General features: G+C 39.2%; 1 protein-coding gene across 1 annotated transcript in view; it reads left to right on the top strand.

Annotated features, from left to right (window-relative positions):
• Cntln (centlein) overlaps positions 1-18,283 on the top strand; it is a 253,142-nt gene that overhangs the window by 175,994 nt on the left and 58,865 nt on the right. The window contains exons 17-18 of the mRNA XM_032902276.1: positions 3,996-4,071; positions 4,154-4,377. Of these exons, the coding sequence (XP_032758167.1) occupies positions 3,996-4,071; positions 4,154-4,377 (300 nt within the window). The remainder of the gene's footprint in view (positions 1-3,995; positions 4,072-4,153; positions 4,378-18,283) is intronic.

The raw sequence follows: 18,283 nt of genomic DNA, 5'->3' as shown, positions 1-18,283 counted from the left end.
TCTTCAAGAAAGTAGACAGCAAAAATACCCACTTTTGAATAATTTTCAAACACCTGTTGGCTATATTTGCAAAGAAAATGAAAATAAACACTAGGTTTATAAATCTTAAGATACTCTTATCTCAAAGAAAAGGAAATGATAAAAAATAACAATAAGCCCATTGTTGTGTTTTAAGATTATAAAATATAACAAATGAAGCAATGTATGGTTTTGTTAGCTTCCATTGTGATAAAGCTGTTTGCTCTTTCTATGCTCCTGCTACCTGTCCAATGATAAATAGCTGGTTTCTACAGAAATTACTACTTGGTGGCTGAGACAGGAGAATCAAGAGTAGTAGGCCAGCTCCGCCTGGTTTATATAGTGGGAGATCCTAGCTTTAAAAATGTTTTTTAAGCTTTTTGTTGTGGCTGTTTTTCTGCGTATACTTGATAGACTGCATTGTTTAGTTGTCAGTGTATATGTGCAGCCTCATGATCTCATGAACAGAAGAAACTCAAGGTCTCATTGACATGACAAGCACATATAAACCCTGTTGATTAAATTTACAAATGATTTTAACAGAAAGTAATCAAATGAGAACCAGTGCATTTGGAAAACCTTAGACTCCCTCACCAAGCCCCTGACTATAATTGAGTTACTTATTTCTCGTTATCATTTTTCTCCCTTCAAGTTAGGATGAAGTCTCCTCTCTGGAGACTTATGAGTAGGAGAGAAAGCCTCTGGCCCTGGCCTTTTGTGTCCACTGCACTCAAGAGTTCATTGACTTCTGTCTTGTAAGCAGGATTTTGTTGTCTATTACACTTTTGGAACTTGAGAAACTTCACTTCACATTTCCCACAAATAGTGCTGCGTTGACTATCCTTGTATATTTTGTTTATGCATAAATATGGACATTTCTGTAGTAAGAGCTTAAACATGAATTCCCTGCCATGGCTGATGATTATCTGAGACTACAGTTGGTGCCTTTTATTCTCCTAAGTATGGGAGGATTTCAGTACCCACCTGCAGGTTATAGAATCTCAGAGCTTGGTATGTTGGGCTCTCCCATTGCAGCCACTTCTTTGTGATTTCTGAGTGTTTTCTGTAGTTACCAAGATATCTAGACTTTTCTTTGTAGTTATCGACTATTTGTAATTCTTCACTAAACTGCCATTTTCATGTCTATTCATTTAATTCACAAATTATCTAATTTTTCTTGTGTATATGATATGCTAGGTATGGGATTTCATTGAAACACATACACACACACACGCATGCGCACACACACACACACACACACACACACACACACACACACACCATTTTCCTATGAGTTTTGCCCTCGTATGGTCCAATTTATCAATTTCCCCCTTATATAAATGGGAAGATAGATGTAAACTAATACAAACTATTCTGAAATTTAAAAGAAGAGGAAAAAAAGCCAGATAGGAACCTTAAGAATTGAAGTTCAACATAGTGTTGAATTCTGAGTTGTTTTGTATATACTGGATTATAGACAACTTAGACTCCTGTATCCTATAAACTGTAATATTAAAGACAATAAAAGTACCCAGATGAACCATATTTTTCCAGCCAGATGATGAAGAGAAGATTAGGCTCACAAGACAGAAAACTTTACATAATCACTGTCATGTATCAGCCAAATACCATGGAAGATATAACTCCACTTCCACCTCCACCTCCATCTCTGAAGACCTGTTAGGTACTTAGATCTCCTTGACATTTATCTGTAAGGAGTAAGCTCTTGTCTCTCCTCTTCCTCCTTCTCCTCCTCTCCTTTCTCTTCCTCCTCTTCCTTCTCCCCCTATCTGGGTAAACTATGAGAGGATCCACAGAGGAGCTAATGGTAATGACTTTATCTACTTTACATCATTGGAGACTGTAGAAAAGTCCTGGACATATGTCAACATCTGAGAGATGCCCCATTTCTTTGTAGGTGTGTGATTTCATAGCCAAGCAAGGAGAAGGGGACTTTCATTACCTCATACCTAACAAGGCCCCAGGCCTCCTCATGTTGTCACAGTAGGCCAGGTGAGAGCACTAACAAGGCCCCCTCGGTCTTCCAGCTGGAGCCTGAACCTCCACCCTGCAAAGCAGTAATGATGTGCCCCTCCTCAACTACAGTGTCTCTAGAGACTGGACTTCCATTCTCAACTTGTATAATTGATGTTGTGCCTCTTGTCTCAACAGTGTAATATGAGAAGTCTGCTCAAACAAAATGCAAATAATATCTATAGTCTTCATATACGTTACCCAAAATATTCAGAGTACAATTGGAAATTACTCATCATATTAAAAGAACCAGTGGTATTGCAGCTTTTTTAAGGAAAGTAGATGAACAAAAGACAAAGCCTTACAGTAGATATAGAATTATATGATATATATGGTATTCATTTTAATCCAACTGTCACTGCTAAGTGTTTCAACAAGTAATTATGGACAGGTTACAATATGGCAAAACAGCATGCTAATAAAGAAAGAGTGTTAACAAAGAAGTAAAGCTATTGAATAATCCAACTAAAAATTACAAAATGGAAGTTAACTGGTTTTTATTTGGCCTATAGAGAGTGGCATAAATTCTAATCTGCCAAAATGGGTTCGGTTATAAAAAGGGATGATACAACAACCCCCTGACACACAAAGTGGTCAGGAAGCATTATTATCCACAGAATGGAATACTTAACATAGAAGTAAATCTGTTTAATTTTTACCAACTGAATTTTGATGAAGATGAAAATATATTTCAATTAAGGAAGAGTAGTTTTTGACATTGACTAGATGCATCACAGATAAAAGTGTGATATAAGTTATAAAGTTCTTAGAAAGAAATTCAAGAAAAAATCTGCAGAACCTAGGGTTTGATGAATGAAGAATTTAAAACCCGAGACCAAAACCAAGGTCCATAAGTTAGAGTATATTAAAATTAACCTTTGCAAGGAAAAGTTTTTACTTAGGAGGTGAGACATTGAATAGAATAGAAAGAGTAGTTGGTACCCAGTATCTGATAAGTGTTCCATGTTTTGGGTTATATGAAGACCTCTCAAATCCCATCCATCCAAGATACAGCAATCCAGTTAGTAAGTGGGCAGGGCATGAACAGAAAGTTCACCCACAGAGAGAGGGGCAAATCTTAATCCGACAGCTCAGTGGAAATAATGATTGATCCCCAGCTGATGCAGAGAAACTGGACCCCAGGCTTTACTGGTTAGATTATCAAGTGCAACAGAATAGCAGTCCAGAAAATTGCTTGATAGTTTCTGAAAAACTGTAACTACCACTTTCACCAAAGTGTAGCTACAACCCAGTTGTTTAACTCTTAGATATTAATCCCAGGACGATAAAAAAAAAAGTTTACCAGATTTCAGCAACATAGGATGTCTTTGGCTGTGCCTGGATGGGTACTGAGAAAAACTCATGACTGATGCCACACAAGACATCCCATTTAGCTCCCTGAGGCCAGGCCAGCTTGGAGTTCTCCATGTAAGCCACATTGGTCTGAAGCTTGAGGTAATCGTCCTGCTTGGTCTTGGTAGGATGAGCTACCTAGCATGAAAGCAAGAAGAATATACTATAATCACAATTTCAGTTTCATTTTCCAGTAGCATATGTCTACATTGGAACAGGAAAAACAGCAAAGCAAAGCACCCAGACTCCCAGACTACCTCGTTAAATGTCCATATTTTATTGTTATTGCTCCATTTTCTCCTACTATTTTAAACTGTCATTAGCTTAAATTCTACTTTATTCAAATTGATTTTGTGTCTCTGTCTTCTACCTGATGTTTCTATAAATTTAAATTTATTCTATATACTAAAATATAAATTCAGATTTATAACTGAGGTCTTTAATTGAGGAATCATAAAATCTTGTTGTCTATAGATTTTTACCTACTTAAGGATACTTTAAGTATTTACATGTGAATTTGTTTGACAGTGCCATTGAATAGTAACCAACTTTTCTGGAACTTTCACATTTATGTTATTTCTCATTCTAAGAATACGAAGAAAATGACTTTTCAAAACAAGAGTAGAAGCCTACAGAAGAACTTACACAGTGCCCTTCCTGCCAGAGGTAAGACTAATGAGAAGCTAACAGTGTCTTCATAAATGTAAGTTGGTACTGTAAAATACAAGGAATATTATTTTTTGTTTAGTTAACAGAGAAAAGTGCAAAACTAAACCTGCCCAGAAATCCAGTAGCAACACTATTTTATTACGAGAACGGATTGTATCCTTGCAGCAACAAAACAGTTTGCTTCAGAATGCCAGGAAAGCAGCAGAGTCGTCTGCCAAAGAATTTAAAGAAGCAAATGAAAAACTCCTCCATCAACAGCAGATATCCGATCACCGATTCCAGACCAGCAGGCAGACAATAAAGGTAGAGTGAATTATAACAGATATGCTCAATATAGATTAAATGTATAGCTTTTTGTTTTACATGTGGTTTTAGTTCCAATTTGTTTTAGACATATGTACAAGAATAAAAAATCTAAGGCATTAATCTAGCTCACCGTCAGTTGTGTCTATTGACCCCACATGGAGTTACAAAATGCATATAGGGGCCATGATAAATTTGGTGACACAAGGGGCTACAGAGACAGCTCAGCAGTTAAGAGCACTGACTGCTGTTCTACAGGTTCTTAGTTCAATTCCCAGCAATCACATTGTGGCTCACAACCATCTGTAATGGGATCCAATGCCCTCTTCTGGTGTGGATGAAGACAGCTATATTGTACTCATCATATATATAAAATAAATAAATCTTAAAAAAATGGTGACACGAAAATGCGTCTGAATGTGAAGTCCCCAAACCTTCAAACCATTTATACTAATGCATCTGAGGTTCTTCTGGTGGCTCTCAGCCTTGCTGCCTTGAGGGTGTCTTCATTCCATCACATGTCTAACACCAACAAACACTCCCTAAAACAGGTCAACTCAGACCCACAGCCATTGTGTGTTAAGAACTGAAGTGTTCTTACTGTACATAGAAGGACTTTGCTCCTATAGAAACACGGCGATTTAATATTTAAAAAAATCAAAGATTTTAACTATTCGCTTGCTGTTGTTCTTCAGGCTGTCGGTTTCAAATTAGGACATTTTTGATCGCGTTGTGTTGGAATGTTTGGTTTTGAGGATTGCTGTTTGGATTAATGATAGACCATTTTGTACTACACATTTACATAAAGCACCACTGTGAAAACCGACAATTAGGTAATCAAAGTATGAATCAAATCTGAAAACATGGAAAGTGTGCTGCATCCTAATTTACTCTTTATCTTTTTGGTGACCGGCCCATTACCTGAGAAGTTTGTCTACAGTACTGAATGTGCAAAAGGCATACAAATCCAATACCTAATGAGTATTATCAACCACACAGCATCTAATATTAAAGTATTATTACCCTTTATTGATATGAAAACAAGTCTGCATACTAATGAATGAATGAAATGAATGACTATGTTTGCAAGGAGAAATAATTCTTGAGTGGAGTTTTGATAAAGTGTGTCCTCAGACAGAGTGTGTGCACGGGCCCCCATGCTAGCATACCACTGATCTTCTTGATGCTGGAACTCAGAATCCCTTTTCAGATGAGCTGTGTAGTACTAGAATTGTCCTTTTATCAACTTACTGCAAACAAAACACATAGATTATGTATCTTTATAAATACATATAAACCCACACCCGCGGATCCCGGCCTGCAGCAGCTCTCTGCTCCCAGAACCCGTGGGAGAGAGACCTCACCGCCTGGTCAGGTGGGCACTCCTGAGGCTGCAGAGCAGAAGAGACCACCAACACTGCCCACCCCTGCCCACATCCCTGGCCCAAGAGGAAACGTATAAGGCCCCTGGGCCCCCGTGGGAGGGGCCCAGAGCGGCAGGACCCCTGCCTGAGACACCGAGGAACCTGAAGGAAACAGACCGATAAACAGTTTTCTGCACCCAAATCCCGTGGGAGGGAGAGCTAAACCTTCAGAGAGGCAGACACGCCTGGGAAACCAGAAGAGACTGCTCTCTGCACACACATCTCGGACGCCAGAGGAAACACCGAGGCCATCTGAACCCTGGTGCACGGAGGCTCCTGAAGGGGCGGCGAGATCTTCCTGGTCGCTGCCGCCATGAGAGCCTGTGGCAGCACCTCATGAGCTTAACTTGAGCCTCGGGACCACAGGTAAGACCAACTTTTCTGCTGCAAGTGACCTGCCTGGTGAACTCAAGACATAGGGCCCACAGGAACAGCTGAAGACCCGTACAGAGGAAAAACTACACGCACGAAAGCAGAACACTCTGTCCCCATAACTGGCTGAAAGAAAACAGTAAAACAGGTCTACAGCACTCCTGACACACAGGCTTATAGGACAGTCTAGCCACTGTCAGAAATAGCTGAACAAAGTAACACTAGAGATAATCTGATGGCGAGAGGCAAGCGCAGGAACCCAAGCAACAGAAACCAAGACTACATGACATCATCGGAGCCCAATTCTCCCACCAAAACAAACATGGAATATCCAAACACACCAGAAAAGCAAGATCTAGTTTCAAAATCATATTTGATCATGATGCTGGAGGACTTCAAGAAAGACGTGAAGAACTCCCTTAGAGAAACACAGGAAAACATTAATAAACAAGTAGAAGCCTACAGAGAGGAATCACAAAAATGCCTGAAAGAATTCCAGGAAAACATAAATAAACAAGTAGAAGCCCATAGAGAGGAGACACAAAATCCTGAAAGAATATCAGAAATCATAAATAAACAAGTAGAAGCCTATAGAGAGGAGACACAAAATCCTTGAAAGAATTCCAGGAAAACACAATCAAACAGTTGAAGGAATTAAAAATGGAAATAGAAGCAATCAAGAAAGAACACATGGAAACAACCCTGGATATAGAAAACCAAAAGAAGAGACAAGGAGCTGTAGATACAAGCTTCACCAACAGAATACAAGAGATGGAAGAGAGAATCTCAGGAGCAGAAGATTCCATAGAAATCATTGACTCAACTGTCAAAGATAATGTAAAGCGAAAAGCTACTGGTCCAAAACATACAGGAAATCCAGGACTCAATGAGAAGATCAAACCTAAGGATAATAGGTATAGAAGAGAGTGAAGACTCCCAGCTCAAAGGACCAGTACATATCTTCAACAAAATCATAGAAGAAAACTTCCCTAACCTAAAAAAACAGATACCCATAGGCATACAAGAAGCCTACAGAACTCCAAATAGATTGGACCAGAAAAGAAACACCTCCTGTCACATAATAGTCAAAACACCAAACGCACAAAATAAAGAAAGAATATTAAAAGCAGCAAGGGAAAAAGGTCAAGTAAAATATAAAGGCAGACCTATCAGAATCACACCAGATTTTTCGCCAGAAACTATGAAGGCCAGAAGATCCTGGACTGATGTCATACAGACCCTAAGAGAACACAAATGCCAGCCCAGGCTACTGTATCCTGCAAAACTCTCAATTAATATAGATGGAGAAATCAAGATATTCCATGACAAAACCAAATTTACACAATATCTTTCTACAAATCCAGCACTACAAAGAATAATAAATGGTAAAGCCCAACATAAGGAGGCAAGCTATACCCTAGAAGAGGCAAGAAACTAATCGCCTTGGCAACAAAACAAAGAGAAAAAAACCACACAAACATAACCTCACATCCAAATATGAATATAACAGGAAGCAATAATCACTATTCCTTAATATCTCTCAACATCAATGGCCTCAACTCCCAATAAAAAGACATAGATTAACAAACTGATATTTAACGAGGACCCTGCATTCTGCTGCCTACAGGAAACACACCTCAGAGACAAAGACAGACACTACCTCAGAGTGAAAGGCTGGGAAACAACTTTCCAAGCAAATGGTCAGAAGAAGCAAGCTGGAGTAGCCATTCTAATATCAAATAAAATCAATTTTCAACTAAAAAGTCATCAAAAAAGATAAGGAAGGACACTTTATATTCATCAAAGGAAAAATCCACCAAGATGAACTCTCAATCCTAAATATCTATGCCCCAAATACAAGGGCACCTACATACGTAAAAGAAACCTTACTAAAGCTCAAAACACACATTGCTCCTCACACAATAATAGTAGGAGATTTCAACACCCCACTCTCATCAATGGACAGATCACGGAAACAGAAATTAAACAGAGACGTAGACAGACTAAGAGAAGTCATGAGCCAAATGGACTTAACGGATATTTATAGAACGTTCTACCCTAAAGCAAAAGGATATACCTTCTTCTCAGCTCCTCATGGTACTTTCTCCAAAATTGACCATATAATTGGTCAAAAAACGGGCCTCAACAGATACAGAAAGATAGAAATAATCCCATGCGTGCTATCGGACCACCAAGGCCTAAAGCTGGTCTTCAATAACAATAAGGAAGAATGCTCACATATACGGGAAATTGAACAATGCTCTACTCAATGATAACCTGGTCAAGGAAGAAATAAAGAAAGAAATTAAAGACTTTTAGAATTTAATGAAAATGAAGGTACAAACATACCCAAACTTATGGGACACAATGAAAGCTGTGCTAAGAGAAAAACTCATAGCACTGAGTGCCTGCAGAAAGAAACAGGAAAGAGCATATGTCAGCAGCTTGACAGCACACCTAAAAGCTCTAGAACAAAAAGAAGCAAATACACCCAGGAGGAGTAGAAGGCAGGAAATAATCAAACTCAGAGCTGAAATCAACCAAGTAGAAACAAAAAGGACCATAGAAAGAATCAACAGAACCAAAAGTTGGTTCTTTGAGAAAATCAACAAGATAGATAAACCCCTAGCCAGACTAACGAGAGGACACAGAGAGTGTGTCCAAATTAACAAAATCAGAAATGAAAAGGGAGACATAACTACAGATTCAGAGGAAATTCAAAAAATCATCAGATCTTACTATAAAAGCCTATATTCAACAAAACTCGAAAATCTGCAGGAAATGGATAATTTCCTAGACAGATACCAGGAACCGAAGTTAAATCAGGAACAGATAAACCAGTTAAACAACCCCATAACTCCTAAGGAAATAGAAGCAGTCATTAAAGGTCTCCCAACCAAAACGAGCCCAGGTCCAGACGGGTTTAGTGCAGAATTCTATCAGACCTTCATAGAAGACCTCATACCAATATTAGCCAAACAATTCCACAAAATTGAAACAGATGGAGCACTCACCAATTCCTTCTATGAAGCCACAATTACTTTATACCTAAACCACACAAAGACCCAACAAAGAAAGAGAACTTCAGACCAATTTCCTTATGAACATCGACGCAAAAAAATACTCAACAAAATTCTGGCAAACCAATCCAAGAGCACATCAAAACAATCATCCACCATGATCAAGTAGGCTTCATCCCAGGCATGCAGGGATGGTTTAATATACGGAAAACCATCAACGGATCCATTATATAAACAAACTGAAAGAACAAAACCACATGATCATTTTCATTAGATGCTGAGAAAGCATTTGACAAAATTCAACACCCCTTCATGATAAAAAAGTCCTGGAAAGAATAGGAATTCAAGGCCCATACCTAAACATAATAAAAGCCATATAAAGCAAACCAGTGGCTACCATTAAACTAAATGGAGAGAAACTTGAAGCAATCCCACTAAAATCAGGGACTAGACAAGGCTGCCCACTCTCCCTACTTATTCAATATAGTTCTTGAAGTTCTAGCCAGAGCAATCAGACAACAAAAGGAGGTCAAGGGGATACAGATCGAAAAGAAGAAGTCAAAATATCACTATTTGCAGATGATATGATAGTATATTTAAGTGATCCCAAAAGTTCCACCAGAGAACTACTAAAGCTGATAAACAACTTCAGCAAAGTGGCTGGGTATAAAATTAACTCAAATAAATCAGTAGCCTTCCTCTACAAAAAGAGAAACAAGTTTAGAAAGAAATTAGGGAAACGACATCCTTCATAATAGACCCAAATAATATAAAGTACCTCGTGTGACTTTAACCAAGCAAGTAAAAGATCTGTACAATAAGAACTTCAAGACACTGAAGAAAGAAATTGAAGAAGACCTCAGAAGGTGGAAAGATCTCCCATGCTCATGGATTGGCAGGATTAATATAGTAAAATGGCCATTTTACCAAAAAAAGCGATCTACAGATTCAATGCAATCCCCATCAAAATACCAATCCAATTCTTCAAAGAGTTAGACAGAACAATTTGCAAATTCATCTGAATAACAAAAAAAACCCAGGATAGCTAAAACTATCCTCAACAAAAAAGGACTTCAGGGGAATCACTATCCCTGAACTCAAGCAGTATTACAGAGCAATAGTGATAAAAAACTGCATGGTATTGGTACAGAGACAGACAGATAGACCAATGGAACAGAATTGAAGACCCAGAAATGAACCCACACACCTATGGTCACTTGATTTTTGACAAAGGAGCCAAAACCATCCAATGGAAAAAAGATAGCATTTTCAGCAAATGGTGCTGGTTCAACTGGAGGTCAACATGTAGAAGAATGCAGATCGATCCATGCTTATCACCCTGTACAAAGCTTAAGTCCAAGTGGATCAAGGACCTCCACATCAAACCAGACACACTCAAACTAATAGAAGAAAAACTAGGGAAGCATCTGGAACACATGGGCACTAATAGAAGAAAAACTAGGGAAGCATCTGGAACACATGGGCACTAATAGAAGAAAAAACTAGGGAAGCATCTGAACACATGGGCACTGGAAAAAATTTCCTGAACAAAACACCAATGGCTTATGCTCTAAGATCAAGAATCGACAAATGGGATCTCATAAAACTGCAAAGCTTCTGTAAGGCAAAGGACACTGTGGTTAGGACAAACGGCCACCAACAGATTGGGAAAAGATCTTTACCAATCCTACAACAGATAGAGGACTTATATCCAAAATATACAAAGAACTCAAAAAGTTAGACCGCAGGGAGACAAATAACCCTATTAAAAAATGGGGTTCAGAGCTAAACAAAGAATTCACAGCTGAGGAATGCCGAATGGCTGAGAAACACCTAAAGAAATGTTCAACATCTTTAGTCATCAGGGAAATGCAAATCAAAACAACCCTGAGATTTCACCTCACACCAGTGAAAATGGCTAAGATCAAAAACTCAGGTGACAGCAAATGCTGGCGAGGATGCAGAGAAAGAGGAACACTCCTCCATTGTTGGTGGGGTTGTAGACTGGTACAACCATTCTGGAAATCAGTCTGAGGTTCCTCAGAAAATTGGACATTGAACTGCCTGAGGATCCAGCTATACCTCTCTTGGGCATATACCCAAAAGATGCCCCAACATATAAAAAAGACACGTGCTCCACTATGTTCATCGCAGCCTTATTTATAATAGCCAGAAGCTGGAAAGAACCCAGATGCCCTTCAACAGAGGAATGGATACAGAAAATGTGGTACATCTACACAATGGAATATTACTCAGCTATCAAAAACAACGACTTTATGAAATTTGTAGGCAAATGGTTGGAACTGGAAAATATCATCCTGAGTGAGCTAACCCAATCACAGAAAGACATACATGGTATGCACTCATTGATAAGTGGCTATTAGCCCAAATGCTTGAATTACCCTAGATGCCTAGAACAAATAAAACTCAAGACGGATGATCAAAATGTGAATGCTTCACTCCTTCTTTAAAAGGGGAACAAGAATACCATTGGCAGGGAAGAGAGAGGCAAAGATTTAAACAGAGACTGAAGGGACACCCATTCAGAGCCTGCCCCACATGTGGCCCATATATATACAGCCACCCAATTAGACAAGATGGATGAAGCAAAGAAGTGCAGAAGTGTAGATAGCTCCTGAGAGACACAGCCAGAATACAGCAAATACAGAGGCGAATGCCAGCAGCAAACCACTGAACTGAGAATAGTACCCCCGTTGAAGGAATCAGAGAAAGAACTGAAGAGACTGAAGGGGCTCAGAGACCCCATATGTACAACAATGCCAAGCAACCAGAGCTTCCAGGGACTAAGCCACTACCTAAAGACTATACATGGACTGACCCTGGACTCTGACCTCATAGGTAGCAATTAATATCCTAGTAAGAGCACCAGTGGAAGGGGAAGCCCTGGGTCTTGCTAAGACTGAACCCCAGTGAACTAGACAGTTGGGGGGAGGCGGCAATGGGGGAGGTGGGGAGGGAACACCCATAAGGAAGGGGGGGGGAGGGGATGTTTGCCTGAAACTGGAAAGGAATAACACTAAATGTATATAAGAAATATTCAAGTTAATAAAAAATTTTAAAAAATAAATAAATAAATACATATAAATACATAAATTCACATATACTGTTATTGAATGGAATGTTTTCAATATATCATTTGAGTCTTGTTGGTAGACTTTGTTCTAATCTCATGTATTTTGCTTATTTTATATATACTAGTTTTATTGGTGCCTAGATGCTACTCTAGATATAATATTAATAAATAATAAAAAATTTCCCATGATAAAGTATTAAGTTGAATTGGGCCTTAGACTGTGACAAGTATTGAATACATTGGAAGTGACTGGTTTTTCTCTGTGTGTGAACATAATTCCCACTCTCTTGTTCAATGTTCTCAATCCACTGGCAAGGTACTGCCACCTGCTTCTGTTAGCATTTGACTAGGCTTTAGTATTGGATGATAAAAGATAAGCAAATAATTGTATTTCCTTGTGGTACATAGATGCTTTTCTGTTCCTCTCTTATAAAAACCACTTACTTTTTATATTATAAACACTTTGAATACAGGGATATTTTCTATGCTTTTATGTTCTTCTGTATCCCCACCTTATTTTGTGTTTGAGTGTACTTTATTATGTATCTTATGTTAATATTTATAAAAAATCACAAAGTGCTTTTACTGTTCCTGTATAGTTTAGCTTTCTATGTGTTTTAACTGGTAGGTCTTTATTATTCTGTATATGCATATTGTCTTCAAAGTTCTGTCCTAACTATATGGGATTTCTGTTTCTCGATTAGAGAGCATCTAGTCCTATGCCTGTAGTCATCGTTTCCTTTACTCTGCTTTGCCCAACCAACCTGTCCTTATAATCTTTCTCTTTTCACATTATAGTCAAGAATCCTTTCTTCCATAAACCACCCATTTTTACTAGTCTATATGGCTGATCTATTCTTTCAAATCTTATACTATATGCTCTTAATAGAAACAGTATTCTTTTGCATGTACTAAGTGTCAGTTGTTGTTATGAGCTCATCACATGCATGTACTAAGTGTCAGTAGTTGTTATGAGCTCATCACATGCATGTACTAAGTGTCAGTTGTTGTTATGAGCTCATCACATGCATGTACTAAGTGTCAGTTGTTGTTATAAGCTCATCACATACATTTTTCATTACCTCAGACATTTATTCAGTGAAGAACCACATCAGAGCCTTTTGTAGCAATGGAGAAACTTACCCAATGCCTGTAAATTGCTAACAGGGGTTCCAGGCTCCATGCTATTCTAAAAATACCAGATAGCTTTTATTCAATGACTATTGGACCTAATTTCTAGGTATTTATCTTTTATTTTCATTGGCTTGTTATAAAGCTTTGTAATGAAGATGTTATCTATTGTTTTGTATGCAACAAAATCGCCTTAAAGAATTGAAATAATCACCCAAGATGAGGGTATAAATAGTAGCTTCAGGATGACATCCTAACTTGATATCTTCATGAATTTCTACTGGTCCAATGAAATGCCATGACCGGAAGCAACTTATGGAAGAAAGAATTTATTTTGGCTCATTTCTACAGAAAAAGTCCACAGGCAGGCAGCAGAGTGGACAACTGGAGCAGTGAGTGAGAGATCATATGTTCAGTTATACACTGGAAGCAGAGAGAGTGAACTAGGAGAGAGGCAAGGCTATAAATTCTCAAAGCTCACCTGTAGTGATGCACTTCTCCAGCAAAAGTTCTCCTCCTAAATACCATAGTCTCCCCCAAACAGTACCACAAACTAGAGAGGACGGATTCAAACACACTAGGGACTGGAAAGACGGCTCAGTGTTAATAGCGCTTGGTCTACTTACAGAGGACCCCTGTTCGATTCCCAAGAACAATTTGTAACTCCAGAAGCACCAGCAACTCCCATTCCCAAGGACTCAATGTCCTCTTTCGGTCCCCAGGGCCATCAAGTACATATATGTGTAAATATATACATGTGTAAAACTCCTATTACACATAAAATAAAAACAAAAACTAATATAATCAAATACCAGAGCCCATGTGTTCATAGATAGTTCTCATTTAATACAACTCAAGATAGTTCTTTCTTTTAAAAAATTATATGCATATTTGTATGTGCCTGTATTATTTATACCATATTTATGCAGATTTATGCCAGTGCCCATATAGGCCAGAGGGCTGGCTTCCACTTCCCTGGAACTGGAATTACAAACAGTTATAAGCTACTTGACATGAGTGCTGGGAACCAGTTTTGGATTCTCTTAGCCTCTGACCTACCTTTTTCTTTTTAAGAAAAGCCCACAGTCTTTTTCTTAATCTTTAGTTCCAAAATCTTTCTACTTTCCTAAGATGGCTTCTAGATATTTAATAAGTTTTGAATGTAATATTGGTTAATTGTGTTGTTTTTATAGTTAATAGGTTCCTTAGGGTAAAAAAAATCATATATTAAACAAATTAGATAACTTTCACAGACTTAGACATAATTTAGGGCATGGCTCACCTTTAACGAACATGTAAAGATTGATTTACTGTCTGGTTTCATTCACAGCAAGGAGTTGTAGGCGTTAATGTTGTTAAAGAAGCACAATAAATGTCTGCCAAACCAGTGGATGGACAGAGAGTGCCATGACAGCATTGGAGGTTTGGTATGGTGTGAAGGTTCACTGTTCTTCACACACCCTACAAGGCCCATTTCAGTTATTCTGGTCAGCTTTCTAGTCATTAGGCTTTTAATATTCTGGATCCTGAATTGCATAACTTTATGTTTTCCAAAGGAAGTTATTTCACTCTATCACCACTGTGGTGACCTAACTAGCCCTAGTATTTTAAGTCCCTGAAAAGGTATGAAGGTTACGGCAGTTTGAGAGAGATTGCCCTTTAGGCTCCTATATTAGAGTAATCGTCCCCAGGTGTAAACTGTCTGGAAAGGATTAGGAGCGATGGCCTTGTTGGAGGAGGTGTGCCACAGGGGTTGGCCACCCTATTCCCAGTAACTTTCTCGGCATTATGCTTGCGGATAGAAAATGTGAGTTCTCCTGAATGTGAGACCTATCCTGGAGTGGTTGATATAACCAGGGTCACAATTAGGAATAGGTGACAATTCAGTTGTTAACTTTTGTTAACTTTTACCATAGAGGCCATGTTTACATTCATTCATTCCAAATTTATTCATTCATTCCATTCATTTTAGGTTTACATTCATTCCATTCATATGTATGTATATACAAACATATATATGCACATATTCCATTCATATATATGTACACACACACACACACACACACACACACACACGGAAAGAGAGAGAAACTACCATGTTGAAGTTGAATATGACAAGCTAACAGATGGAAATGAGCCCAAGAGAAATCACGGGAGTCAGAGACCCACTCATTTGCATACTCAGGAATCTTATAAAAAATACTAAGTTGGGAGATAGCACATGCATGTAGAGGACCTGATACAGACCCATCCAGGCCCAGTGCATGCTGCTTGAGTCTCTGTAAGTTCCTAAGAGATTACTCATGCTGACTTAGAGAGCATTTTTCTCCTGGTGTCCTCCATCTCCTCTCCATGTTACACTCTTTCTGCCTCCTCTTCCACAGGGTTCCTGAGCTCTGAAGGGAACGATGTACTGGAGACATCCCATGTAGGGCCGAGAGTTCCAAGGTCTCTCTCACTCTACCTCCACAACTTTTTTGTGTGCTTTTATTTGGTTACAGTTTGGTGAGGTTTTTTGGGGGTCTTCCATTTTTGTTAATTTTTTTCAATTCATTTATTGATTTATTCACTTTACATCCAATTGCAGTATTGCAGTCCCCCATCTCCTCCCAGTTCCCCTCTCACAGAGCTCCTCCTTCCTTCCCTTTTCCCCTTCACCTCTGAGAATAGTTAGTGTCCCTGTGAAAAGCCAAAACACCCTGGTACCTCAAGTCATTGTAAGACTAGGTACACCCTCTCCCATTGAGGCCAGACAAGACAGCCCAGTTGGGGGAGCAGCATCCACGGTCAAGCAACAGAGTCAGGGTAAGTCCCCACTCTAGTCTTTGTGGGGAAGCCACACCTCTGCTGCACATGTGCAGAGCCGAGGTCCAGCCCCTGTGAGTATGATCGTTGGTGGGTGGGTCAGTCTCTGGGAGCCCTGAAGAGTTTAGGGTAGTTGACACTGTAGGCTTTCTTGTGAAGTCCTTAACCCCTCCGGATTCCTCATTCCTTCCCCCAGCTTTGCCACAAGACTTACGGACCTCATCTAAAGTTTGGCTGTGGGTCTCTGCATGTGTTTCTGTCAGCCGTAGGGTAGAGCCCGTCAGAGGACAGTTATACTAAGTTTCGGTCTGCAAGCATGACAGAGGACCATTAATAGTGCCAGGGATTGGTCCTTGCCTATGGGGTGGATCTTAAGTTGGGCTAGTCATTTGTTGGCCATTTTCTCAGTCTCCGTCACAGTTTTGTCTCTGCACTTCTTGTAGGCAGGACAGATTTGGGGTCAGAGTTCTCATGGATGGGCTGGTGTCCTTATCCTTCCACTAAGAGCCCTGCCTGGCCACAGGAGGTGGCCACTGAAGGCTCCTTCCACTACTAGAAGTCTCACTCTAGGGTCCCTGGGCCCTCCCCCATCCCAGGTCTCTGATGGGGGATGCCTCCCTCCCCTGCCTGGGTCATATTCCCGTTTACTCTCTAGGGTCCTCTCTCCAAGGCTCTCCTTTCATCTGATCCCCTTCCCCTCCCCTCCCCATCCCCTCTTCACCCAGTTCCCTCTCTCCGTCCACCCCCAGGGACTATTTTGTTTCCCCTTCTGAATGAGATTCAAGGACACTCCCCATGCACTCCTTGTTATTTGGCTTCTTTGGGTCTGTGGATTGTAGCGTGGGTATCCTGTACTTTATGGCTACTGTCCACTTATCAGTGACTACATGTTTTGCATGTATTTTGGGTTGGGTTACATCATTAAGGATGATGTTTTCTAGTTCCATTCATTTGCCTGCAAATTCCATAATGTCTTTTGTTTCTAATAGCTGAGTAGTATTCCATTGTATAAATGGAGGGTATGATTTTATTTTGTTTTCTTATGTTTGGGAGGTTTTGTTGTTGTATTGGATTTTTTTTTAAGGACCTCAAATTTGGATGGGTAGGGATGGGGAGGGGATCTCTAATGAGTGGAGGAGGGGAAGAATATGATCAAAATATATTTAAAATTTGAAAATATTTTAACTAATAAAAATATTTTAATAGATCCAAGAACGCTATTATAATACCAGTCATTATTTTGATAAAAATATACAGCAATCAGCAAAAAATAAAAATAAAAGATGTGAGCTCTCAGCCACTGCTTCAGTGCCTTGCTGTCTGCGGCCATGCTGCCCAGCACAGTGGTCATGGGCACAGACTCTAATCCTCTGAATGATGAGCTCCAAATTAAACATTCCCTTTTATAATTTCCTTAGTTATAACAGTTTGTAACAGCAGCTGAAAGGAACCTAAGACCACAGTACTTCTTAAAATTAAGAACTAGATGCTTTGCAATCTGTGAAAAACAGGTCTTCACTCAGGCTGTTGCTGTCAAGAACTCAACTGTAGCCTGTATGAGAGGTCACAGGACCCACAGCAGTCTGTAAGCCGAAGGGTCGCAGATGTGTACTGCTGCTTTTTTATGAACATCTTTATCTTCCCCAATTTCTTGAAGAAATCTTAATTCCCCTACTCTGAGTCAGATCAATTCTGTAATAGCACATTTTACTCTCCGACTTTTAAGGCAATGGCACTCTTAAATAAGGCAGTTTAATTTTTAAGATTTGAGTTTTTAAATTTGTGCAATTTCTTATTCAATTATATTAACCAGTTAATTTTAAAGTAGTTTAATCAAAACTCAAATAAAGGACTTTAGTGAAATGTGAGAATCTGGAACATGGCCCAGTCAACAAATGCCTTGGGCTTTTTGGTTAATCCAGCATATAGACAGCACATCTCAAAAGAGGGTTAGCAAACCCGTAACTATAAGTGTGTCAGAGTCTATTAATCCACATTAAAGTTTTCACATTTTTACTTTGATCCCTTTGGTTGTCGGTATTTCCTAAGTGTGTGTTTTG

This window comes from Rattus rattus, chromosome 1, assembly GCF_011064425.1.
Source record: "Rattus rattus isolate New Zealand chromosome 1, Rrattus_CSIRO_v1, whole genome shotgun sequence".
In the NCBI taxonomy this organism is placed as follows: Eukaryota; Metazoa; Chordata; class Mammalia; order Rodentia; family Muridae; genus Rattus; species Rattus rattus.
The sequence above is the reverse complement of the archived record's forward strand: the minus strand, read 5'-3'. Positions and strand labels throughout refer to the sequence as shown.